Source organism: Trachurus japonicus, chromosome 10 (genome assembly GCF_045865225.1).
Source record: "Trachurus japonicus isolate A0001 chromosome 10, Traja_1.0".
Taxonomy (NCBI): Eukaryota; Metazoa; Chordata; class Actinopteri; order Carangiformes; family Carangidae; genus Trachurus; species Trachurus japonicus.
Genome location: NC_140916.1, coordinates 25,695,891 through 25,723,679, shown reverse-complemented (window position 1 = coordinate 25,723,679; position 27,789 = coordinate 25,695,891). Strand labels below are relative to the sequence as shown.

The 27,789-nt window shown below is 43.9% G+C and overlaps 1 protein-coding gene across 10 annotated transcripts in view; it reads left to right on the top strand.

Annotated features, from left to right (window-relative positions):
* The first annotated feature begins 564 nt into the window (after positions 1 to 564).
* LOC146980142 (uncharacterized) overlaps positions 565 to 27,789 on the top strand; it is a 41,844-nt gene continuing 14,619 nt past the window's right edge. For 3 of the 10 annotated variants that reach the window (XM_085788383.1, XM_085788386.1, XM_085788385.1), the window contains exons 1-8: positions 565 to 962; positions 2,224 to 3,906; positions 5,076 to 5,414; positions 6,227 to 6,353; positions 6,448 to 6,554; positions 25,106 to 25,285; positions 25,990 to 26,079; positions 27,293 to 27,493. In XM_085788383.1, coding sequence (XP_085644509.1) covers positions 2,296 to 3,906; positions 5,076 to 5,414; positions 6,227 to 6,353; positions 6,448 to 6,554; positions 25,106 to 25,285; positions 25,990 to 26,079; positions 27,293 to 27,493 — 2,655 coding nt within the window. In that variant the 5' untranslated portion in view covers positions 565 to 962; positions 2,224 to 2,295. The remainder of the gene's footprint in view (positions 963 to 2,223; positions 3,907 to 5,075; positions 5,415 to 6,226; positions 6,354 to 6,447; positions 6,555 to 25,105; positions 25,286 to 25,989; positions 26,080 to 27,292; positions 27,494 to 27,789) is intronic. The other 7 variants (XM_085788384.1, XM_085788388.1, XM_085788387.1 and 4 more) reach the window with 3 other exon arrangements.

Sequence of the window (27,789 nt, the reverse complement as noted above, 5' to 3'; positions counted from 1 at the left end):
CAATGGGCCCAAAACAGGACAAAGAGGAAATGTTTAAATTTAGGCCCGTTCTTCCACCATCTCCTCTTCCACTGCTACGCGGAGCTCTGTAGCTGTTTAGTTTTTGTGAATTCCTTCAGTCCCCCCCCCCCTTCCCCAAATGAGCTCCCTCTCCCCATTGTGTCATTTCAATAGAAGGATTTTCACATTCAACGCAAAATCCCAAAGGAGGATCAGCTAGTGAGACCAGAGTTCAGTCAATCACTTGTTTTCACTGATGTTCTTTTAGAAATGATAAGTGCTTCCTTATAAATCCATCCAGCAAACAGGATATGAAAAAAAAAATCCTCAGCATAGGCCACATCAATATGCTATAATAATGGTTATGGAAAATATTTTGAATTTTTTAAAATAAGATTAAAAACCACATGAAGCCTTCCAAGGTTAATATAATATATAGGATAATATAGCTGACATATAGCCCAGCTAAAATCACACAGGGCTTTTTCAAAAGTATGACTTTGAATGAAAGTTACTGGGTAGCCTGTGTGCTTCTGTGCTTCTGAGTGTGTGTGCTTCAGTGTATGTGTGTGTGTGTGTATACTTGTGGGTGTGTGTGAGTGTGTGTGTTGCCCTGTCTGCGTGAGAGCTTTATCACAAATCAGAGTGTCGGCGTCTGCAGGAGCTTACAGGGCAAGAGTTCACCGGTCCTTCTCTAACTCGGGGAGTTTCTCTCAGTTTGATGAGAGCTGACGAAGTCTGGAGGCAAAAAAAACACACACTCTCATGTCATCTACTAAGGAGTCGCTGTCCGCAACATAACTTCAGCCTTACTCATGGATATAAGTTGAGCCCGTGAAGTACGCTTGGATAAGTTTAGCGTGAGTTCTGGTGGCAGAGGCGCTGGGGTTTTTTTCTTCCTCTATTGACTGGAAGGGACGACAGCGGCGATGCGCTTTTAAACGGTGGGAAGTTTTCAGGAGGTAAGTTTACTACTTCAACAGCTTTATCAGCTTGGACTTCAAGCGCTAACAGGATCGATAGTTTGTTAAAGTTCCGGGTACAACTCGCAATTTCCTATTTAGTTATTGAATTTCAAACGGAGCACTTTAATTCTGCTTTTTTGGGTCATTAAATGTCTCTAAACTATCCTGAAACCGTCCTCTGTCCTCTACAACGCTGGTGTCCTTTTTTTTTTTCTTTTTTAATAAAGTAACGTTTCAGCCGCCCAGCCCAAGCTGAGGTTAGACATCTGTCATAAGTTAGAGATGGAAACTGAGTTACGTTTTGTGACACTTTATATTATGGGAGTCAAAAAACCAAGAGAGCTTGTTTATGTGTTTTTATATGCCCATATAACTCCCAAACAGGCTTTATAATAGAGCAAAAGCAGTCTGGTTAATGTTTATCACAATAGCAATAGTAGCTGCGGTAATAGTCAAGTAGCCTACGTCATATTTTACATTTTCATGTTAATATATAATTATATATATATTCGTTTTTGGACTGACTTCTCTGAGCAGTCTTGAACAGCTTATCAGTGAAAAGCATAGCCGATAAAATTAATTGTGACTTTCTACAAAGAGGCCAGCTTAATTGAAACACATCCTCACTGAGGCACCAACAAAGATGTGTGCTGGGGGCCCCAATTACACAAGAAGATGCTTCCATACATTAAAGGGATTATGAAGTGAGGGGGTTAATAAACATGTGGTAGCTAGTGTAGCACTTGCCCAGCATCTTCTCCCTCAGAGGGAGCTTATCTGAGCTGTGATGATGTCGCAGCCGGAGCAGGCCTGAAATAACCAGACATCTCTGTAGTGAGTGTTTCCATGACAACGCAGCCTCCTGGTTTAAATTGTGGATGGGGACTGTGTCTCAAATAATTACCTTGGATAATATGGACCGAATATGGGGGGGCGGGGAGTGCTGGGTGTTTGTGACTGTTGACTCATCGTACAAAGGGCCTGTCTGCGAATCACAGAATGAGACCTCTAATGGTTTCACAGGGTTTGAGTGCTGAAGTAACACTACAGACTCATTACTCTCCAGCATGTGACCTCATTTGTTGATAAAATGTAGCTGACTGTCCACTCAGAATGTTTAATATTGTGTATTTTGTATTTATGGTGGACATCTACAAGCCTTCTGAGGAAGTTCAGACAGGAAAGGCATGATTTAAAATGACAAGGCAGTCATTTTAATGTCAAACTCCTGAATAAAAATGTGGTTTTGTTCCTCCAGGTGTTTAAGAGACAGAGGCCTGAGACATGATGTCCATTGGAGCTGATAGCTGACACTGTAGAATGAGAGAGGATGGAACAGACAGACAGCCCTGCCCCTGAGAGCAACAACCCTAATGGGTTTGTCAACCGAGTGTTTAATGTTTCTCTGGATGTGGAGAATGAGACCAGCAGTGTTTATATTCAGGAGACTGGGCCAGGGCCTGCAGAGGGGCAGGGAGAGACCCAGGCTGCCTCTTCTCAGGCCCCTGTCAAGGACAGACAGGAGGTCAACCGGAGGCCCCGTGCCACAGGGGGTATCTGGAAGATCTTGAACCGAAAAAGGGCTGTGTCAGAGCTGGAGCGCAGACCCCACTCCATGATCCTGCCCGGGGAGGCTTCCATCCCTAAACTCTCGTTTGCTGACAAAGTTCGCTCCTTCAAGAAGCTTAAATCCCCCTCTGTGTTTCGGGGGAGGGCAGGGAAATTGTCCACTGCAAAGTTCAGCAGCTCGTTTGTGGATGAGGACTCTTTCTGCCATGACATTGGCACTCCACAGCAGTCCAGCAGGGGCACACTTAGACACCGTGGCAAAAGGCACTCTTATGCTGGCTATACAGCAGAATTTGACTGCTCATTTGAAGATCTTGACCTCTCAGCTCCAATAGACGGCCAACAGCCCGCTGTAGCGGGAGAGCCTGTCACTCAGAATGGTTGTAAACCATCTGAAAGAGTTTCCTATACCAAAAGAAGCCAAAATAATTCAGCCAACTGTAACAAAACTGCTGCAGGCTGTGAAGAACCCAGCATTAAAGATAGCCCAAGCACCCACCCAAGGAGAGCAAGGAGGCACAAAGATGTGTGGAGTTACCTGAGGAGGATTTCTCTTTTGGGGAAGGCCAATCCTGTTTACGCAGAGAGGAGCTTTGACTCTGAGCTTCACTCTCTGGACAAAACCATCGACTCAGATTATGGCTCTGTGGACTTCGAGAGTGTCAGAGACTTTCAACCTCCTGCTCCAAAACACTCTGACACCAAGGGGCACTTTGGTGGTCTGGTCAAGTTTTTCAACAGTGTAGCAGAGACGGCCAGAAAGTGGCGGACAACGTCACGTTCCTTCTCTCCTCCAGAAGAAGAGAAGAGTCCGATGAGCTCCCCACGGGCAGCACAGCGCACAGTGGACAACATCCACAGTGTGTCCCTTACGCTTCACGGCGAGGGACGTCCAGTATCCCAGCCTACCCCGTCATCACCAGTGAACAGTAAATCCCTACACACATCCAATAGCTTAGACAGCGAGGCCCCGGGGCCTGTGACAGGTGGACGGTCCCCTAAGGTTGTCCTGAAAGCCTTCAAGTCATGCCCGGGATCTCAAGCTGTCAATGGCCTCCAGAGTTCGGAGGGTACAGACAAACATATAGAGAGAGAAACAAACCACAGGTCCACAGCTGTGGTACAGAATCATATCCCTCAGTCAGGTACAAACACAGAGACAACAGAAGTTACAGAGGTTAAAGGGGATCCATTACACTGCCTCTGTCAAGAGGAAAAGGTAGAGGGACAGACAGGAAATGAACAGGATTCCAGGGATGCTCCACCTGACTCCATCCAGATACAGGAAGTGAATGTCCAATCACAACAAGGTGATAAAGAGAGCACGACCAATAGCGTACAAGCAACAGATTCCACGGAGGAAATATTCAAGGTATGTGACTTTAAATATAAAATGAGCTGCATTAATTACCAGCCACTGCATTTTAATAAATGCACTTGGCAGAGAACACTGTAATTTGTTTTGCTATTACTGTTGTGTTTCTTTTAAGAGAATAGCATTTTCATGTATAATTTTCCCACATTTGTGCCATAACCACATTCCATTGCAGGGTTTTTTCCACATCATTAACATTGCCAGAGGCATGCATCATGTAATTACTGCATAAATGCTCAAAATATCATTTATGTAACTGTTTTTAACCATGGTCATTCTTTTGCTTCTTAAAATCATCAACAGTAAACTAGAATTTAAATGGTGCCAGAGCTCTTACTCATTTCCTCATGGTATAAGTCCTAGGTGTGGTTCATTAAGTGGCAGGGAGAAACAAAAACATTCAGGACACCAGCCTGTGAGGACGTGAGCTGGGTGCCCACTCTACTCTACAGTTGTCCTTTTGCCCCATCTGTTGGAGAGAAGAGGAAATAGTCAGTAAATACAATGGTGGCCAACTTCATAGTAGAGGAGTTGGTCCTTTCCTGCTTAGCCAGCCTTGTGTAGCATGCAAGGAAACCCTATTTCCCACAGAGTGGGCCGTGTGTAATTTCAGCAGCCCTAGAGCTTTGTGACGTCTGCGCTGCATGACGGCACCCTTCCCTCCTCACTCCAGTGGAGGCATTAGTCATCTTCCTTCCAGTCACACCAACGAGTCAGGACATGTTAGCCCTAACTCCTTATGACAAAATGAGATATGACATCTCAATACTCAGCACACTTTCATAGGGGTTATTATGCAAGGGCAAGAGCGGTGTGAATCTGTGTTTTGGGAAGGGTGCTAATGTGCAGTTTTACAGTAAGTTAAGGAAACTAATGGCACCGGGAAAATCCTCCTCCGTTATCACCAACTGGTTGCAAATTAAATCCACAAGTCTGTTGTATTTTTTTTTTAATCTTCCCGGAAGTTTAACAGCCATTAAGGTGCAGTCTTGGCACTTGTGGCTAGCTACAAAAACAAATGCTCAAGGCTGTTAGAATCATTTAAAGTGAAATATGAGATAGATATTTTTTAATCTACGGAGACATTCTTCCCAATTCCCTGCACAAGAAATGCATTGTTGCACCTTTATCTGGGCCAAATTGCTGAGTATCTGTGCCAATCACAGCTGTGTGAGCAGATTGCCAGCCAGACAGGCTGCAGCGTAAGACAGCCGGGCTCAGCCGTGGCCCACTCTAGCACAGAGAAGACCTCTGTACATCACAAGCCCTCGCGCGCTCGCCCTCGCCCGGCCTCAGCTGTCCTGGACCTGTGGAGGCCAAACCCAGACCGAGAGCTCTACAGCCATTATAGTGAGGTTGGCTCACTGTGTCGGCGGAGACGCAGGCCTGCTCCCACCATGCAACACTCTCCAGGGCAGAGACGGGTGGCTGCTCGCTCCAGGCCTTGCTCTGTCATAGAGACCAGTGTTACTAGGGAGACGCAGTCCACGGAGCTGCACCACAGAGTAAGATGCCAAACAACAAACACAGGCACTCATGCATTCATTCATTTAAAGTAAACATGCAAACACTGATGTAAAGAAGGGCAAATAAGCAGCAGTCCCATAATGATCAAAATACACATTTATACTGAGTAAATTTATGTAAATGTAAATATCACATGTGACATTGAAAAAATGGAAGTGATCAGCACCGTCTCATATGTATCACCTAAGCCAGTAATGAATCAAACACACATTATGGACTTTGAAGGGCAGGCCAGTACTAACCCAGTATTTATACACCACTCACTGTTAGCTGCAACAATGCATGCACACTCTGCCCCATTTATAGAGGCCTGTATTTCTGGTTGCTGCTTTTCCCTCTGCTCGCCTCCCCCTCTCCCTCTCCCTCTCTTATTTTCCTTTCCTCACTCTCTCTCACCCTCTCTTTCTCTTTCTTTCTTTGTGGCTTCTCTTTCTCTCGCCCTCACTCTCAGTCTTTCTCTGTGGCCAATTTTCTGCCTCATCGCTCCCATAAGCTCTACCTCTCATTGCCCTAACTCAGAGTCAGTTCATTTTAACCTGAGAGACCGCCTGGTTGGCATGATGTATAGTCTCTCATGGTTTGCTGCTGGGCATGCACACCGACCAATGCATCAGAATAGACTTGCTGGATGTGAAATACCTAAATTCATGGCAAAAAAAGGGGACAAGGCAGTAAGGAAGACTTTTTTTAACTTGAAGGGCAGGCGAGCGTGTGCATTCAACTGTGTGTGTGTGTGTGAGTAACTCTGTATAGAACATAGGAGATGCCCTAACTACTCAGTACCCTCCAGGCCTTGTCTCGCCCGCCGGGTGTGTCACCGTTAGAGCCCCCTCTCAGGGTATCTCTCCAGCGGTGTCGCTCACTGCCGCTGCCCCCCAGCACTCTCACCGCCTTGGCGCTGCTCCTGCCTCAGTCAGGTACCACTATATCATTTTTATTTATATTTTATAACCGATATTCAGACTTGAGAATAACATGTTTGTTGAATTGATTTCCTCTCTTTCTGTCCAGTGAACATGGGTCAGTCGTCGTCATCGGTGCGTCTGCGGTCTGGAGGCTCGGGTAGCTGCAGGAGGAGGCTGTTGAGACCCGGTTCAGAACCGTTGCAGGTCAACATAGTGAGTGGCACACTCGTCCTCATAAACACACACACATAAATACAGATTGACCCAATCGCTGCTTTTCCTCCTATTTCAGTCAGATGATGTGAGACCACTGTGACTATGATATATATAAGTGTCTGTTTACTGTATATGCACACACACATACACGTGCATACTGTACACACTCTACTGTCACACTGACTGTGTTTATCTAAGTGCAATATGAGTAGATGTGTGATAGCAGGATGATCACCTCTCACTGATACTGGTAATATGGAGATGACGGACCTGTGCTCAGTGTTTCATCAGATAATGCAGGAAGTGAACCGTGAAGTTGGTGGCCATGTGGATTAATGTCATCCAGTACACTTAGGCCATTACTCATCCTGTAATGGACACCTAACATTTCAAATGTGTTTTATTTTTCATTCTGTCAGGAACACATGCAGACAAACAGAGAGAATATCACAGCAGGAGGAAGTAAAACCATCCCTACTGTATATAGCTACCTGGTGCGGGGGAATCTGTGAGAATTGCAACGTGTCTTTGTCAGTTGTGTCAAATTAGCTTCAGAGTATGTTGGAGTAATAGTACTCAGGAAGTGAAACCAGGCATTTCAGAAATCGGTGCTTTGATGTGCAAGTGGCCTCGGGGGGATTCTAGTGGAAGGAGATGCAGAGTTTTTCTGAAACATCCTGACGGGGTAGCGAACATTTCTGGGGCTGTGTCCAACATCTATTCCTGCAGAACTGCAACGCATAAGGCTTAACAGCAGTTACATTATTATTTGATCACTCCAAATTGAATCTCTACCGCATGCTTCAAGTTTTATCCTGAGCCATTTCTTTCCTTTGATTCATTAAATGAATCAATGATGTTTTATAGCTTGTTTCATTCACAATTATGAACACATACTATTCATTAGCATGTAATATAAGGGGGTATTTTCACATTAAACGATTAAGAATCAAATGATTAGTGTATTTTAAACAATAATATGCATTGTGTTAGGATGTGTGAGTCAAACTATTTACAAGGAGTTAGTGAGGATTTCTCAAGTACAGTAACTTGTTCCTTTTCATGGCAGGTATGCTGCCTACTCACCGCTGCCTGCTTTGAGTCCTGGCACGTGTTTGCAAAGAAACTGAGTAAACTGTGTCTTTTGAAGAGTTGATACTACCGCATTTAGGCTTTGATTATAACTTTTTCTTGCCAGTCTAAATAGTGTTTGTGAGCCGCTGCACGTTGTTGCCATGACACTCGCTGGCTCCTGCTCATCTTCTTGCTTCTATCTTTAGGCAGCCTTTTTAAGTGTGAGCTAAATAGAGAACGCGTGTGGGTGAGAGAGAGAGAGAGGGAGAGAGAGAGAGAGAGAGGGAGGGAGAGAGAGAAAAAAAGGGGTGGGAGAGAAACAGAGAGGGGAAGAGAGATGCTCCCTTTGTATGTGCACTTTTGTGTCATGGCCCTCCCCTGGGGCAGGGAACGTGGACACAAAACACTGGAAATGTCTTGTGTGTGTGTTTGTTTGAATGGCGAGGGAAGTTCATTTGTATCAGGCTTAAATGGGGGGGTGAGGGGGGGTTATGACTACATCCAGAGCATGGAGGTAGCACATGTATCTTTATACATACTGTATAAGCATAATATGACATAACATGGTAACGCAGCTGTAAGTGCAGTCACATGGATGCATGATGCCTCCACATGAAATCTGTGTGTTGCTGTCTTATTTCTGGTAAGTCATGCATTGTTTATTCGGTGTGGTACTCCAGTCGGGGTCGGATCTGCTGTTTCTGATGGAGTGCAGTGTATGTTACAGTCTTCCTGTTAGGATGACTACTGGAGCCTAGAGGCCGCAGGCAGAGAGAAAGCATTCTCACTGCAGTGGATTAACTGCTAATGCTGACGCCTCTCTTCTCCCTTTCATTTAAATGGATTTCTCCCCCAGTCACTGCCCTCTCTTCTCTTCTCTTCTCTTCTCTTCTCTTCTCTTCTCTTCTCTTCTCTTCTCTTCTCTTCTCTTCTCTCTTCCAACAAACACCAAGCAATAGCACTCTTTGTTAATTCCTATGCAGATGAGAGGACAGTTTCCTGTGTGTTACTAATGCTGTGCCCGAAGCTCTGCTGTCAACTTGTCAGGAAGGGGGACTGTCTTATTACTGTAAAGACTTCATGCAGCTTAGTAAGAGTTTCAACAGAAATCTTATATGATTAAGTTTAGGCCAACCTGGGTCTGTCTGGCCATAATCATATTATGCAATGCTATCTATGTATTATAAACGCATGAGTCAGCAGGCAGTGGCTAGTTGGGCAGTGATAAAAAGGACTGTATTGAGTTGAACAACTTCTTCTCCATACTCTTCTCTGCACATGCGGCGAGCAGCGGTGCTTATATGATAATTTAACCACAGAGATTATTTTTTTCTATCTGCATCCTGGGCCTCACCCACTATGATACACCCTCATCATAACTCTCTGATACACACACTTCACATGCTCTTCTGATGTATTCATCTGTCAGGGTGTATGAGTCATTGCATTAACGACTTCATTCTTTGGTGAGGAATGAATAACGCCGGCTAGTGATATTTCTTTCAAACGCTCTGTGAATGTGTAGCACCCTGTCTTTATTTCTGATCCCTGCGAGACAATCCATGGGAATTAGTTTTCCTCGAAATAACTGCATGTATGTACAGTTTGCACTCTGAGCCACAGGTGACCTAGAATCCTTCATCAGTGTTCACTCCCCTGCCAAGACACAGGCGCACGTCTGTGACTTGCTGCAGCCACCAGTTAATGCTGCTTTTGTAGGATGTGGTGGCCACCGATAAACAGTGGTGCCGCTGACTGAATCCGAGCAGGTGGTTGTGTCAGAGCTTCCCTAGGCTGTCTCTTCCAAAGAATGGGTTTCTGCCTGTCAGGTGTGTGTATGTATGTTGTTGTTGCTGCTGCTGCTTATGTGGCGGGTGTTTTTGAGTGTGCTGGGAAGAGAGACAGAGAGGCTCAGGGCCTTTTCTCTTATATAACTGTTGAGAGGGTTTCCTTTGCTCCCTACAAAAGCCATTTCCACTTTTTATTTCAGATGGCTGCATGTTCCCGGGGACTGGAGGAACAGCACTGTGCGTTAATTCTCTGACTCAGTGGTGTGTCCTGTTTTACAGTATCTCAGCATTATACTCTGTATTTTGGCAAATGGTGCGTGTGTGTGCATGTACCGAGTGCGCATCCTTTGTTTGGAGGACATTCTGTGTTGTACCCCATCAGGGCTACTATCTCTATCCCTCCATCATCACTCAAACTATGTTATGTTGTTGGCAAAGAAGGACAGTGCAGTTATGTCAGTGTGTGGTTTCAGTAATGTCACAACATGCAGCAATTTCTGTTGGAAGACTATTTAAGGCCTAAGGCACTACAGCACTTGTTATCCAGCATCAGTTGTAGAAGCTTTTGTGATTTTTCCCAGGGTGCTTAGGTGATTTTACCCACAGTTATCAGCTTCCACTGTTTGTGTAATACGTTTTTTATTTTAGGGGTTTATATTAGGGATAAATAGGGAATGTCACCTTGTGTAAGTAATATGATGATCCCTTGTTATATGACAGCACCGTCTTAAAGTAGAAATCCCACAGGCTCAGATGAGTTGCAGTCTTCTTAAGAAAAATGTATGCATCAGTTGTACTGATAACTTTCACAGTCACCTTCTCCCTTTTTAAAACAGCTGTAACTTTTCTTCACACAACAAAATGAATAGCCTAGAGTTGCAATTTTCATATCTTGTTACAGTCTGATTACTCATTACCTATCTGGAGTACCTTTCATTGTAGGTGGTGTGTTTCAGTGCTACCAATAAGTTATTGACCTCTTTTTGCAAACTATTTGGGCAAATTTATAATTTTGGTTCAAACAAAGAAATTGAAGAATTGATGAATTTTACTACATCATTTTACATGATTTTTGACACTGCATCAGCTCTCTCTTGTGCTACCCCAGGGCCAAAACCTTCCACACAGGATATCTACTAACCTGACTGGCAGTCCGCCATTGTATTTTATGATGGCTAATTTAATAACCAAAATAGTGCCAGTTCATTAAACACAAATATCTATTGTGGTCTTTGCTGTGCACTTACAGTAAACATTCATGGTCAGATCTCATACCAGTAAAAAGTCCTACAAATGAAGCTAACAGCGACATCAAGGGACAAAAACAAAGGAAACTAGGCTTAACACTCACCCATAGTGCCAGCACATTATTCAAACCTGATTAGGGGTTGTCATCGTGCTGCTTTGTCAACACACAGGCTGATCTCTACTGACTGTTTTGCATAATTTGCGTCTTAAAAACTGAGCCACCTGAATCACTGTCAACAAAGTGAGCTGTTGCTTTTACAAGGAGAGAAACAACATATGTTTTTCAGCAGCAACATTCCCAGTGACCAAAATGTCATGGTGAAATCATTTAAACAACACATGTGAAACCTGCAACTCCTCACTGTAGAGGATTTAAAAAAAACAAAAACAAAAACAATGTTCTCAGGGCTTTTTCTGAGCATTACTGCTCTAACTGATCTAAATATACAGTATGGTAATTTAACATCACTACTAAGATAAAAATATATTGCTCTAGCTCTGGTCATTTTGTCCCTGCCCTAAAAAAATGAGACAGGAGCCAACTGCCTGTACAGTGCTCTGCTAGTTAGAATGTATCCTGCAGGCCTCTGTGAAAGATGGGCTGGATTTTTCTGGCAGCTGCCACTTCTTGTGTACATTATTTAGCTTAACTTTCTGCCTCTGACCTCCCTGGCTCCCTGCTACACCACATGCAGCGTCAGAGAAAACCCTCCATCACATACACGTATTATGCAACCCCCTCACTCCTTGTACTTCTTCCTCATTCCCCCACTCCCTTTCTTCCTGACCTCAAAGCTCGTCATCCCTCCCTCCATCACTCCCATCTCTGTTCTCTGTTCTCCTCTCCTCATATCAAGTTTTCTCTCCCCCACCGTTTTTGGTCTTCTCTCCCTCACCTAACCCCCCCTCCATTCACTCCATCCTCCCATCCGTTTTTCCCTCCAGGCATGTGAAAACACCTGCTTCCTGCGGCCTGTTGTGCGTGCGCATGAGTGTTTGTGTGAGCGAGTGCATAAAAGTATGTGACTTTCTATGTGCATCCGTGCCTGTGTGCAGTCATATATTTTAGATGACAGCCTTGTTAGTGAATGTTTTACAGGCCAGCCATATATCAGGTGGAGTCTGTGAAGTCTTTGATGGGAGGAATTGACCTATCAACAAGAAGTGAGGTGCTGAGAAACACAGAATGCCAAACAAGCCTGCACCCAAATATCGTTTCGCTGCAGAGTTTTGCATTTCAATCCACTGCTCTGCTTTTGAACTCTCGTGGCGTGGAAGCAGTGAGAATGTACAATCATTTTAGCTCAGAGGACAGGTGGAGCTGTACATTTACAGTGAGCTACACATCCGTGGCATACAGTGGGCATGACCGCTGATTAGTGTGGGTGAGTGGGCTCATCATTGCCAACCGCAATCTTTCAGATAATGTGACTCACCCGAAATGTCAGAATGAAAATCTAAATATATGCATTGAGCAGATATCCACTAAATCGTGTGTGCAAATATAGCAGCAATAGATCTCGGGAAGAACGGAAAGGCACTACTGCTCTTACCTCCCACTGTTTTGGGCCGCAGGTGGCTGACAGTGCTCTGATGAATGGTGACACTAGCGATCATGCTCAGTACACTCACACCCAGACCAGTAGAGGTACAGTAAAGCAGCCCTAGCCGAGGCCAACAACCAAATCCTAGCATAGGTCATTTGGTTTTATCCTTCACCCTGCAGCGGGGTTTTTCAAATGACCAATCTGTGGGCTCACTGTAAGTAAACACAAAGGCACTGCTGAACAGAAACATAAATAAAGAACAGCCTGGATTTTCAAGTGTTCATTAATGCATCATTTTTCATATTGTTTGTGAAAGAGCTACAGCGAGGAGCTTGTTACAGTGCCTTTTAGCAGAGGTACTCGGTTCAATCCAGGGGGAAATTTCACAGACCTTCGCCCAGTTCAGAACTTTACGAAGCAGAGTTTAAAAATGTCCAGAATTATTAGTAATTTCATGCATCTTCTGCATTTGTTAGTTTAATCAAGGAGAATTGCCTTAATAAAAATGTAAATGAGTGAACATGTGTACAGGGGAGCTCAGGTCCAAATAACAGAACATGCTGAAATCAAATTAATAATGATGAATAGGTAATCTGTATATACTAAGGCTAAAGTATAGTAATGATATAATATCATACAGCATAATACAATCCAATAATAATGACAACTTTTACATTTCTTTGTAATGAATTTTCCATTGCCCTAATCTTTTTTTTATGTTGTGTTCTTAAATGTTCTGAGGAAATAGCTTAGCATGTGAAGCTACATGCTAAGCTAAGCTAAGCACAAAGACAGATACAATTCAAAAATGGATACAAGGTCATGTTATATCTCTTATATCTCTTACAACAATTGTTTTGTATTCAAGTACAGTGACTTGACCCTGAGTCTTAGTATCACTGAGAGGTTGCTTGGTGACCACCAGTGCAGACAACTCAACATATAACCTCATTGGTGTGTGCATAGATTTCATATCATATTCATATCATGTTCATCCACAAAATGTTGTACTGTTCCTTTAACATTGACCGTAACCCTTGCTGGGAATTGTCAAGCAAAGTATGCTGCATCAGCAAACACTGAGAGGTCTCCCCAGTGCCTCCAATGTTATTTGGATTTTTAATAGAGGTTCAGGGTGAGAGCGATGAGCTGGGAGTTGTGTGTTGTATGCAGTCAGTCAGTAGTACCACAATTAACCTTCTTTCCCCTTGCACATAAAATAAAGTGATCAAAGTAGCATACAGTAGTAACAGCCAAGTTTCCTTCACAGAAGTAGTGGAGGTGAGATGTATATTAAAGTTGTATATTAAATTAGCTGCATATTTTATGTATTTCCTCTGCAAACTTGTCTTCAAAAGCCTTTTTTTATTCCACGAGAGACTTGATAAACCTTATATTCTGGCAGTGTTTAGACAGAGATGTTCTGTCTTCAGTTTCCCCCTGCTAGATCTGCACAATCTTATGCAGTGTCACTAGAGGCTGACATAAAGAACACAGTCTCCAGAACACACAGCTCTTGCACTGATTTATCATGAAATAATAATTCATTTTTACTGGTCCCATAGCAGTGTCACAAATGAGTAGGAGCATTTCTCCTGCAGCCGTTCGGTCTAGGAATGTTCAAAATAACTTGTGATGTCTTTAACCCTAATTTCTCCACCCTACTTGGCACGACCTCCTTCTTCTATCTCATCTAGTCTATTTCTTAAAGTAGTTGTCTATGCTCTGACCCACTGACTCGCCTTTACGCTAACGGCCAAATCGAGCTGAACGAATAAACAGCTGATGTCTGAACAATGGTGACAAAACTGTGCTCAGGAAAAGTCCAGCAAATTATTTTTAGGGTGCTTTGTGGCTGGAAGGCCTGGGAGGAAGCAGGAAGTCAGTGTGGTTGTTGTGGGGATGGGAGGGGAACAAAAGAATTGCAGCAGACTAGAGGGGAAATGGGTGTGGTGGGCTTTGCCTCCCATTAGCCAAATACCTACTGACCACAAACAGATTCATTTGCTAGGAGTGAATTTTGTAGTTTTGTTCAAGGAGAGATTTTCTAAAGAGCGAGCTCATTGGCAAAATGCCAGTAGAGTCAAGACTGACCTCAGAGCCGTAGTTAGAGCTGATCTCAGACCAGTAAATGAGCACGAAGTATGGCTGTGATCAGTGTGCTTTTAAAACAGATGGAGAATTCAACCGGTTCATTACACTGTGCTTCTTTCTACACAGTGTGGTTGTATAATGAGTGGATGTCCAGCAGTACAGTAAAATCTGCAGAAAAATATGAATCATGAATTTGATTCATGCTCTTCCTCACTGGTGTTGGAGTTAAGGAAATGTTGAAAAAGAAGTGAGGCTGTAAAATATTTTTACCATCGTTCTGTTCATCTGAAGGTGAGCGGTGCAAACATTCCTCATGGTCGTCAGTGTGGCTCCCTACTTCCTACCAAGATACTTCTAACCGTTAACAGCAGGTATTGCTCTGAATTTTAGTGGCAATTATACTTGGATTTTTTGCAGCATTTCCTCAATCCTTTTCAAGGAAGGTGTCGTGGATGTGACTTTGTGTTCACATTTGTTTGTAATATTCATTGGTGGGATATTGAAGCACACTCGAGGTCTGGAGAGAGTCCAGTTTGATGACATTAGATCGGCCTCTGCCATTTGCAAATGATCTTCTCTCTTTGGCTTAATTGGACCATGGTGTGTGATGTGTGTTGGAGTAGTTCTCTCGCGGGGGAAAAGATGTCCCAGTCAATTGGAGAGTGAACAGCTGCTTCTGTGGAAAGGGTTCAGGGTCATTTTCACACTAAAGGGTGAAATGGGGAGATCATAAGAGTGACTGTCAATTCCATGCTGTGACTGCAGTAATGAGCATTATTATGATTCTGATGATAAGGAGAGCACACATGCTAAAGTTCACTATTTGCCTTTTAATCTTGTCACGGAAATCTTGATTCTGCCGGTGGTGAGTCAGAACAAGACTGGAGTGGTAGCAAACAAGGTTGTACGTGGGTCATCCTAGTGTCCTTCCTCTGTCCCCAGGTTTATTGTGGTCAGTACACAAATGTCTCCACTAATGGAGTTAACAGGATTGCAAACAAGGTTTTACTACAACTACTTCAACTACTTTTTCCACCACAATCTCTTTTTGACCCCAACCTGCTTTCAGGTTGAGAGAAGTGAATGTGATTTCAGCTGCAAAGGACTTTTATCGACATGTCCTTCCTCATGACCGGGTGAGGAAGGTCAGTGAGGACTCACACACACACATTTACTAGGAAATCTCTCTTTGAAGGGACATTTATGTAGAAGATTCAAAACAAACCAGTGAATCATCTGCATTGTACTGCTTTCTTTCATTTCAGACTCGCTTGATAAATAATAATAAAATAGAGAGGTGAATGAACAAATGGATGAGACATTTACAGAGGGGCTTTTGGAGTATAGCTAATGCACCAAAATGGACATTTGCAATATATCATCATCAATCATGCAATATAATAGACACAGTTGTTATGCTATAAACATTACCAAATAGACGATTAAACTTGACTTATTTTGTTTCAAGAATTCTGAACAGACATTATGTTATAAAGCTGGTGACGGGATGTTACCAAGAGCTTTGTTAAATTTCCATATCTTCACGTAAAAAAGGCAGTTTTGATATTTTTCCATACGTTTTTGTCAGAAATGGTCAAATTCAAAGAATCGAGTGTGATTATCAGTTAAATCCCACTTATGTAGAATGATTTTATCACAAAAATGACAATCCTGAACACAATTGCGAGTCGCATTAATTAGCTGCATCGATGCTTGTTTGTGCAACTCATACACAGTGAGTTTAAATTCAGTCTAATCTAAGATGTGATTCTCCACTGGTGGGAGATATTCTTCCATTTTTAAAAACTCTGCTTCTCTTCTGTATATGTATGAGTATATTAGCATTGGTGTCTGTGCAGATTTAGACTTTCAGATGTGACCTTTGTTGTCTAAATGTCAGGGAGATTGGAGAGGGAGCCCACAGAGGTAGGGCAGGCTTATGTAATCTGCTCACTCTGCGCTACACATGCACACACACACACACACAGAGCAGGAAAAAAATGCCTGTTTGAGGACGGTTGTCATATCTCAGCTGTGATGCCGCGTACTGCTCTCTGCAACTCACTGAAAGCCTGGCTTTCAGGAGCCATTGCTTTTATCAGCATGTATGTGCAGAAGTGCCCTGGAAATTATTTATGGCTTTAAAAATACTGATATAGTGCATTCCTTTGGTGCTATTCTTTTAAACTTATTCTGAGGCCTTTTGATCCATCTCGAAACTCTCAGCTGAATGCGAAGACTGTGGATTAGAGGGCGTGTGTCTGCCGTTTGATGGCCGACTAGGTGGTGGCTGGTCTGGGAGTGTGGGAACTGAACCGAGCTAATTCTCCTGTATGTATTCATTCATGATCGTGTTGTGCTCCTTTCATTATCTGCCAACAACAGGAGGCGCGGACACCAGGACAAGCGCTGCAAGCCCGGATGGATGCGCTCATGTGCAAAACAATGTTCACCTTAAGTATCACTGTGAACATGAAGGCCAAAATAATGATGTGCATGCCAATGGCAAACACGTGCATCAGACGGGAGCTGGGGCCTTCTTGTCCTGTCACTCACAACTCACTCACAAAACTGAGCCTTAAAGGAGTACTGCACCAAAAAAAGCTGCTCCGAACGCACATCCTGTATTTTTGGAAGGCACTTCAGCTGGATTCACAGGGGTCACAGAGATTTCGGCAGCAGTATCATACAGGAAAAAAAAAGTACCCAGACATCCACAGAACCTCCTCTTTGGCCATGAACACAAAGAATTAATTATTAGCTACACTTTGTTGCAAGTGTGACCCTGGGGAACATGATGAACATCTGTCATACAGCTGCAGGTGTGATTTGAAATCTGTCCCCAGACTGTTTTGATACTTTTATTCTTCCCATTAAGCCTGTCTATCTGTTGTAATGGTCATGAGTTCTAGCTGACTAATCACAACAACCTGCATATACTTACAGCTGACACAGGGGCCAAGGGATATTGGTCAGTGGTTGATGATTGGAGTCTGATGGCACGCAGTGTAAAAATCTGCTAATCTGCTCTTACTTTGCCTCTTTCCAAACTTCCAACCTGCAATTGTTGCAGGTGTATTGTGTGAACTAACTTGTGTAAATATGTAGTCAAAACTTCTTAAAAGCAGTTATGGTATTTGTAGGGGTGACAGGCCTTTTTCTTTTATGAATTCTTCTCTCTTGTTTTCTTCTGTTGAGGAGGCAGGTAAGAGTCCTGCATTTTATTGTCGTTATTTATTTATTGAGGTAGTTATTTTGGGTACCTGAGTTTAAAACTCCAGATCTGTTTTTGTTTGTTTTGTTCTCGGCATTGCTCACCCTGATATTTCTGCTGGGCTGTAAATTGTTGCGGCACTGGACGTCCTTGAGAGGAAGGGAAAGGGAAAAGTGAAGTGGCTTTTTTATGTTATGCTCAGGTTTCCACTCGGCTGGGTGTAACACATTCATGTAATTGTTGTCCTGGTTTCATTTGTGCACATCATAATGTCTTTGGTCTCATTTATCCTGGGGGTTTGGATTTGAAATTGGGAAAACCTCCGTGCTTCTGATGATCTTTTTTGGTTCTACAAATTTAGTGGCTCTGGTTTAGAACAAAAAAGTAGCATATATAACTTTTTTTGTTCTGTAGTTTGCATGTCCATGTTTCCGCTTTAAACCAAGCCTTTATTTATTTAGAGTAGGTTAACCGAGCCGTGCACTTTATTTCAAATAATGTCCTGATGCGCACTCCCACAGTCACACATCTTCATATCCAGAGGTTGTTTTCTGCAACCACTGTCTCATCTGTGGGACAGCGAGTGGCTACACCAGCCCAGTTTGAGGTTGACCAGTTTGCTCAAAGGCATCTCAACAGTGGTTAATGAGGTTGGGACAGTAGAAATCCAGTTGTGCAACACTGGTGTTTAAGACACTTCCCTACCTCAGTTTTAAGTAAATAATGTTGTATACATCTAGAACTGTGTATTTGTGCCATTACTTGCACAGCATATACAATTCAAAATTATTATGAATTATACATTTTATTAAAATGTAAATCACAAACTCACGTGTACACATTAAATGTGTCTCATTAAATGATCCATATATGTATCCAATTTTGACAGGTTTACACATCAAGATCAGTTTACAAGTTCCAGGCAGCAAGTCTACAGTTTTTACAGTCTACTCTGAAAAAAACTCTGACAGAAAAAACAGATTTAAGTCTTCTTGTAACTCTGGAGGAACTAAATAAATTCTAAAATCTTAAACCATAACCAAATGTGGAATGCAGAGTGACTGGGCTACTGGGCTACAGACTTATTTTTTATTTTATAAATTAAACATAACATTGTAGGCCTAGTAAACATGACCAGTAGCTTTGTATTTTCCAAACCTGCTGTTGGTGCCCATGAACTTATTTTGGTCCACATCATATCTTCAAATGTAGGTCTATATTTGAAAATTGTGTAATTGACAGTTAAAAAGAGATTCGGACTATGCCATGTGGAAACACTTGTGAGTTACCTGGGAAGAGACAGTGTTGTGTTTGCTGCTTGCATCAGTAATGTCTACCTGTTGGACCAGCGGTAATGCAGTGTATAGGCTACATCTCATCTGCATGATTATCAGATCAGCTGGGCGCACTGTACCTAACGCTGCCTGGCCACAGACAAACCAGCAGAAAAGACTGACATTAAGCCAATAAAATTATAAGGTGGTGATCACTTTGAGGAAAGTGCATCCATTACTCTGACATTTATTCTCCTTCATCACGGGTTGTTAATGATGAATAATAAATCACCATGGCACTGTGATATTTTTAGTCGGGGTGGGAGATGAATGAGGTTATGATTCTGGCCTCTGTGGGTCGATGTAGTCAGCGAGGAAGCTGGCTGTGCCCCTCCCCCGACTCAACTAGGTGATGGCTGATGCCGGTAGTCTTGCAGTGGAGCGCTGATCAGTATTAATACAGGACCGCCTCACAGCCCATCTCCCTGGTCCCCGCTCACCGGAAGGCAGCTCGGCAGCTGCGAACAGCCTGCGCACAGCCTCTTCTTGTTCGCCGTGAGAATCTATTGGCCTGGTAGTCGGTCGGTTTAGGGGAAGAGGCGAAACACCGGCAGGTGTTGACTAGCGGGGAGAAATCGCGGTGCAGACTGATGACGATGATGATGGTGAGGATGATGCATCTCTTCCCGTGCCTTTATGAATTACATCGCGTAGTGTGAAGAGGCGTAGGGGCATCGTTTTTTTCCCTCTCTCTCTCGCTCCTCTCTCTTGCTCTCTCCCTCTCTCTCTTCTCATTCCTTTGCCTAACTGTAATGGTGGATTTCTTGGTGCTTTGAGGCTGCTTGTCTAGACTGGGGAAGCTGCGTGCCGCCCGTCTCTCTCTCTCTCAGAGCTCAGCATCTCAGCATCTCAGCATCGGCCCGCAGCACTGCGCCATGGCCTTGGATGTCCAGACTTGCGCGGTGTTCACGGTGATCGCGATTCTGGTGCTTGTGAACGTGCTGCTGATGTTCATCCTCGGTACACGTTAATGGATCTGCGCTTGGGGCCCGGTTCGCAGCGCACCACACTTTCACTGAGGAGAGGAGAGAAAGGCAGTGCGCGTTGGTCGAGAGCGGGGACACCCGGCGCTCCATCACGGCTACGCGTTGAAATGAATGACGTTGGTACAACATAATGTATTTCTGTTACCCCCTCCCCCCTCCCTCCTCCTCCCCAATCCTCCGTTATGTCTTGTGTCCTCTCACCGTTTGTGATAGCTAGTGTTGTCTGCTGCTGCTGCTGCTGCTGCTGCTGCTGGTTGTAGTTGTGCGGATACAGATCTGTGATGCTCTTACCTTTTCTGTGCTGACTGGAAATTCATATGCCCGCATATAAATATGTCCTCCCCCCTCCCGCTCCACCCCCCACGTCGATCTCCCTCTCTCCTCCATGTTGTATTTTGTGGATATTGCGAATGGATTACCTTTATTCTGCATTCAGTTCATTTTTAGATGACAAAATGAATCAGATGGTCTGTTTTTTTTAAACCACAGCCTCCTCCTGCTGCTGCTGCGTCAGGACTTGTTTTTTCCATTGTGCTCCACTGTAGCCACATCTACAATATGGCAGCTAATAGCCGAGCTGTGATCTCTCTACTGAAGTAAATGGGATATTTGTAGCAAATAACGGTGCAAGTGAGAGGTCTGTGTTGCTGATCACAGACTCTGGAGGATCATTGTAGCCTCATCTGAACAGTAACCAATAGCAGGCAGGACCAGGCCTAATAAAGGAGGGCCTCCGTCACTCCAGGTTTCCCCCATTTTAGATGCAGCTAAACTCAGCTCCCATTTCATAGCCCACAATATTCACATTCCCACCCCCCACCCCGTTTACAACATTTCAACTTAGCACTTGTCTCTGAAGTCCGCAGACTATTACACCTGGTCACTAAATAGTGGCTGAAAAAATGTATGGGTGTATGTGCATATTTCTTATTTCTATATAAGTGAAAAGTCATGTCTGATGGATTTTTTTTTTTTAAATGTCCATTTCCTCTCCATCCACCTGCAGTGTCATAATCTAATAAAGGATTGGAGGCAGGTGTCATGAATGTTGAATGGATGTCAGAAATAGATATTCTAAAAGCCTATCCCAGAGCTGTCCATGACAGTGCTATTAATAGTGATGGCAGGCTGGCTAGGATTTTTGAAGATACTGTATGTATGTGCTCTCACACTCAGGCTGAGTGCTGTGATTTTTTTGCATGTGTATAGTTAAGTGGTAAATGTTGTACTGTAAGTGTAGAAAAAATCTTAGGTGGCCATGTATTATGAACATAGATACCTTCATCACATGCTGTAGCATGTGGGCTGGTGTTTTCATCACTCGGGTAGAAAGCATAAACAGATTTCCTCACGGGGAGACCCCCACAGGACTGTAGCCATCACATCATAGTGTTATATACTGGAATGGTTATAGCTCACTTGGCTGGCAGTGATAACTCAGTGCTGCTTACAGATGTGTGTTCACATGTATGTGAACATGTTGTCAATACATGTGAGTGTGTGTGTGTGTGTGTGATAGATATAGTCATGGGTGGGTGGTGTTTGTGGTTCCTCTTTGAATCTGAGTCCTGCACACGTCCCAGGTGTTCACACATTTGTATTCCCTCCAGGGCAGGTGCCTTCTAATAGAGTTCTGTTAAATGCTGTGCAGTCAGAAGTGTCAATGTGCGGATGGTGAGTGTGAGCGAGACAACAGTGTGTGAGGATGCGTGTGTGTATTTCTCACCGGTTTTAGGCAGAGCATCTTTGATTGGCTCCCAGACTTGGGGTATAAGTGTATTACATAACAGGGTTGGCAGACACAGGGAGGACGGACCGTGAGACTCACTCAGTGCGTCGGAAAGAGAAGCCTCTTTCTGGAATACAGCACCTTGTTACTCGACATCTCAGGCTCAGCTCTCACAGAGGACCATCACCTCGAACGCTTCCAAAAGGGATTTAATTATCATGATTATATGAACCGGACTTCTCCATGCATACACTCTCTGAACAGTTACATGCCACAAACATGGTAAGGCTGGCTAAAGGCGTATGTGTGTGTGTGTGTGTTTGCTCAGGGATGCTGTAGGTGCTTTGGTGCAGCTGTGCTATGGATAGAGATAGAGGAGGATGTTGGAATGCAGTGGAGCTGCCAGTGCAGTGAATGCTGATGTGTTGTGCTGCAAAGATGATATAAGCCAATGAATCGGCTTTATACTCTTGTATGTTTCCTTGTCAGTCTCCATGTCTGTGCTTTAACATGAGAGGGGAAGCACTGTCATACATGTCCACGTATAGTGGCAGATTTCTCTGCATTCATTTGCATTGACCCAAATACAGGTTTTTGCGATTGAACGACGGCCGCTTCACCCTCTGATCTTTGATGTTGTAACTGCATTGTAACAATAACGATAATACGGGTCATTACGGCTGGTAGACACACAGGTAATAATGAGTATTGTGGCAAGACTTCTCTTGTGTTTGTGTGTCTACGTGTTTACTGTATGCCTTTTGATCAAGCTAGGTAACAACCGGTGCTAAGGCAGGAATTGGGGAGATTGATTATGTAAGGCTTTTAATTTATTCAGACATGTAGAGGGAAAAGGGATGCAATGTATTGGAGAGGGCAGTGCTGATCTCATTAGGGAGATGGAAGGATGAGGGGAAGGAGAGAACTGAGCAAGGAGGAACACTGGCTGTGAATGGATCTCTCTCTCTCTCTCCCTCTCCCTCTCTCTCTCTCTCTCTCTCTCTCTCTCTCTCTCTCTCTGTCTGTTGCCCATATTACAGCAGATTGATGGAGACTGGAGAGATTGTGCTTGGAGTGAATGGGGCTGAAAATGGAGTGGTGCTAGGGGGGGCAACAATGGGGGTGGAGTGGCGATAGTGTGTGTGTGTGTGTGTGTTTTTTTTTTTTGTTTTTTTTGGGGGGGGGCTCATCTGTGCTATGGGTGCTGTTTCAGACAGAGGTCCCTGATGTCAGATGGTGACGGTCAAGCAGAATTGATTTGGCTTCAACTAGTTACGCCAGCATGTTGAAATAAAAAAAATAATAATAACCATAACTATCCATTTCTGTAATAAATGCTTTAAATTAAATTCCTTATCCTCAATCAACAATGATTTTTTTTTAAATCTTTTTGAGCTGTATTCATTGGTCCTGTTTCCATGGCAGCATGACACATGTTTTTGCGGTAATCCTCCTCTTTTCCTGTAGTGGAGAGCTTTGAGATATAGACTGGAGCTATTGTTACCCCGGCTCCCAGCCCTATGTGATACCTGATTGAATCATCCTACTCAGAGATGTCTTTGATCTAAAATCTGCATGCGGAGGCCCACACTAGTATATTTTTCATCAGCGTGGAGATGATCAAATCTCCACATAGCAAATGCTGCAGTGTGATTGGTTTGTCATGTTAATAGCAGATAACAGAGGGATGTTGCATTTATTCAGTGGTCACATTTGTGCATGCCTACTCAAGCAGAGAGAGACACTCACATGCCTAAATTTGGAAATATTCTGGTGCATCCAAAGTGTCCTTGCCTCATCCCATCATCTCACCCGTCAATACCAGTGAAGCATCCTCATCTGTCGCCATGACTACGGCTGTTTTTTCCCTTCCAGGCATGGGCGTCCCTCCTCTATGTTCACTCCTCTGCCCTGATTGGCTTATATCCCCTGTAGCTGTCTCAATAAACCATCAGGGAGGTGTGCTTGTCTACAGGTTGAAGGGGCAACGTAGCTGCTGATTTGGGGAGCTTAGATCCTCACGGGGGGTTCGGATGATACAAACAAACGCGCGCGCACACACACATACAATCTGCTGTTTCTCGTGAACGTTCCTCCAAATACACCGCATCAGCAGGAAGGTAGAATAGCATTTTTGTGTTGGAGGGATGAGGTGAATATTAAAAGGTTTTCTCATCTAGGGATTTCATTTTTTTTTTAACAGGCAAAGGAATCTTAAATGACTGAGGGAAAACATCTCCTGCTCCATTTAAAACGTAATACTGGCTCATTATTAATGCAAAAGCCTTCATACAAGTAAAGAACTAATTTCATGTCCATCCATGTGACAAACCTGTCTCCCGGCTTCTGATAACTCCTTACCTACAGCCTAAGCAGCTCCTGTCAGGCTTGGTTAGCGCTGGCTGCTCTGCCCACAGCCCCAGGGACTAGATGCATGGTTAGCTCAGGACTGGAGAATGCTGATGAACACTACTTTGGAGAGAACAATTGGAACAAACAGTTGGAGCTTTGCCATAGATGCATACACAGGTTTAATGCATACAAAAGTGTGCCGGCACGTGTGAGTGTGTGAGTGCGTGCATGAGTGCGTACGCGAGCCTCGAGGCGACAAAGCTAAGTCCTCAGTGTGATGGATAGTGTTGCTGCGTGGTAGATGGATGATGTCAGACTCAGGTCCTTCTCAGGAGCGTTGTCCGCTGTCTCCTGTCCTTTAATGAGCACAACCTTTAGCTTCTAAAGTCCCTGTGAAGAATACTGATCACCTGACAGGCTTTCGTGCTCTTACAGACCATATCCAGCATGTGCACGTAAAACAATACTCCACTAACGTATGTGCACGCACTCGCACAATTAAAAGATTTATTTTTAGTGTCGCATAATGTCCACATTATTCATTCATGATGTTAAAATCAATAGAAAATATATGATGAGTCATCCTTCCATGTTTTGTCAAAGACTGCGCTGCAGATAAAATAGCAAGCCCTGGTGACAGCATGAAGGAAGAGAGATTATCCCTTCACATTTGTTTGCTCCTCAGCATTTATATTACATTAACACATGTAATTATTCTAATGTCATAATGGGGCAATTACCATCCCAGTGTGGAGATTGGTGCTGTGCTTCTGAACGCTGTGTTGTTTCTCCACTAATGGCTCTTGCCTATTTTGTGTTGTCGTATTTTGTTGTGTTGTACACTGTGGTCTGTGTTAGCTATTGTGTCGTTCTATTTGCAATCCCTAAGCTGCCAGTGGGCCCTGGCTTTGAGGGTGTGTATTTGCATCCATTAGTAATCTGAGTGGGTTTAGCAACAAGAATTTACACAAATTGAGGCCAAAATGAGGCTGAGTCCTGTTTAACAATCACTTTCAAATTTGTTTTATGTGCTTTTTTAGATCATGTGTGTCCAAGTCCAAGTATTGGTCAGTGTCTGCAGTGATGTTTATGCTCTTGTAGTGGTTTTTCCACAACAGTGGCTTCATTTAAACAGAATAAAACATAAGCTATTGCTTGTCTCTCCCTCCTCTCTCTGCAGTTGATAAGTGGAGGCTCAATCGTCAATGCTGAGGCGGTATGGGACCATGTGACCATGGCGGACCGGGAGTTGGCGTTTAAGGCCGGTGACGTCATCAAGGTGCTGGACGCCTCCAACAAGGACTGGTGGTGGGGCCAGATTGACGAGGAGGAAGGATGGTTCCCTGCCAGCTTTGTACGGGTGAGTTAGCTGCAGCCATGGCTGGCCAGCGACCATAGACACAACACACACCCACACACACACAGAAATGGAGGCACATGAACATATGCACAAAAGCTGATAAATAAACATACTGGGAGGTGCACACGCACAAGTTTTCTTGTCGTATACACAAAATCACACACAGATACGCTGGCTCAACGCACAGATACACACAGTTGAATAATTTATTTTAAATAATACATAACACTCAAGAGATCAGAGAACAGCTTGCTAAGAGCCTTTATCTGGTGCTCAGGGACAATGAAGCAAAGATGCTGATGAGCCCCCTTTTTTAAGTTTGGCACCACCTTCAACTACTATCCTTGAACTCAACTTAGATTTACATTGTGTTCACTTTTCACTGTGATTATGTAATATCAACCTAATTTGAGCTCTACTAAACCAAGCACTGCATTAACACAGAGGGCTGATCCAGCTGCGGTATGTTATGCTATACCTCTTTCGCTTGACTTAACGAAGGCTTAGCATCCTTGTTCTAGGTGGAGGCTGCCACAGCAGATAACCCCCTCCCCCACTCCCCACTTCTCCCTCCCAAGACACTCCTCATGGCCATCCCCCACCTGTCCACCCTTCCATATTCACTCCTGAGAGGGCAGGGCAGACAGGCTGACTGACTGTCAACCAAAAAGTATCTTTTTGTTCTGTCATTCTCTCTCTCCAAGGTGGAACCCCACCCTCCTCAGCCCCAAACAAAACAGGTTTTCTATATCAACCCCATAGCAACTCCACGGTTCCAAAACACCACGTCAAAGGTGCGTTTTCCCAGCTTCATCTACCCATCCAGCCTGCCCGCCCACCCGCCCGCTCCAGTCTGTCCACGCAACGTACCCTCGACATTACCAAACATTAACGTTCCCATGACGTTATCACATCATCCTCAATGGGGTCGATAGAGAGGCAGAACCGATGAGTCAAGAGTAAAGATAATGTTTAATGTCTTCCTGATGACCTATACTCAATTTCTACAAGTGCATTTACATAGAACTAGATGCATTTGATTGACGAGATGGAATCATTGTTCTTGTTAACATTCATGGTGATTTCCTTTGCAAATCTGGACCATTTCCTTCAGTACTCTTATTTACTATTGACTCTGACTATTTCTCAGTCTTAATGCTGCGCTACTGGTTCTCGTCTGCAGTCAGTGCTCTACCACCCGTCACTCTGCTTGTCTGTGGCGCTGCATTTCTCATCTTGTGTTTGGCATTCTACCCGTCGGTTCTTTGATGTTCTCTTGGCAAACTGTGTGTCATCAGGTGTTGGCTGCTGGGCATCTGAAACCACACTCACTTGGCCCTTTATATGAGCGAGAGTGGAATACACGATGTATGTGAATCTGTGGGCGCGTATGTGAGTGTGAGTGTTGGTGAGCGCATGCTTGCGTGAAGAAATCTGCAGGTTGTGTGATGTGTGATGTGTGTGTATGTGCATGCGTATATACAGAGGGGAATTTTTTTTGTGTGTTTTTTTTTTTTTTTCGTAGTCACACACAAGCCCAGAGATGGGCATTAAATATCCTCTGGGCACCAGTGTCAGAAAGAGGCTTATTTTAAACTCCCGAGTGTTTGGCAGTTTGTCCTGCACCTTTCTGACATGTTGGACCAAGAGTCTGACTCACTGTCCAAACTTCCAGACACCTCTCTAAATGAAGCTCTGTGTGTGTGAAATGGGTGTTTATGTATGTGCTGTGGACGTGTGTGTGTGATATATGTAATCCTGGCCATGAAGAGTGAGTGGTACCAGCACTACAGGAAAGATTTTGTGATATTAACACCGTAACACATCTGTTTACTAATTCTTTCTTCATCAGATTGATACACTTAATTACTAAACTGTCCACATTTCATACTCAACTGCATGTGTATGTGGCTCTGTGTGTCTGTGTCTGTGTGTGTGTGTGTGTGTGTGTGTGTGTGTGTGTGTGTGTGTGTGTGTGTGTGTGTGTGTGTATGTATTTGTCTCCAGCTGTGGGTGAACCAGGAGGACGGGGGAGCAGAGCCAGCAGAGGGGACCAGCGAAGTGCAGAATGGACACCTGGATCCGACCAATGACTGCTTGTGTCTGGGGTCGCCTCTCCAGAACCGAGACCAGATGAGAGCTAATGTCATCAATGAGATCATGAGCACAGAGAGACACTACATTAAACACCTCAAGGATATCTGTGAGGTACTAAAACACTCTCATGCATCCATCATCACACACGTGCATGCATACTGCTCCTCCAGGCTGTGCTTTTATACCGAGGTACAGTAGGAAAGGTAAATGGTGAGGAATTGAGGCGAGAGAGAGAAGATGCAATTTGACGCCACACAAGAGTCCAGTATGAATTCTTAACACTCCCACATTCACATGTCTTTTTCCAGACATATTTGATAAATACAAAAACACAATATGTCATCAGCACACTGTAGTGACAACAGCCAAACTTGGAGTGATCTGGTCCAGATTAAATTTGTCATCAT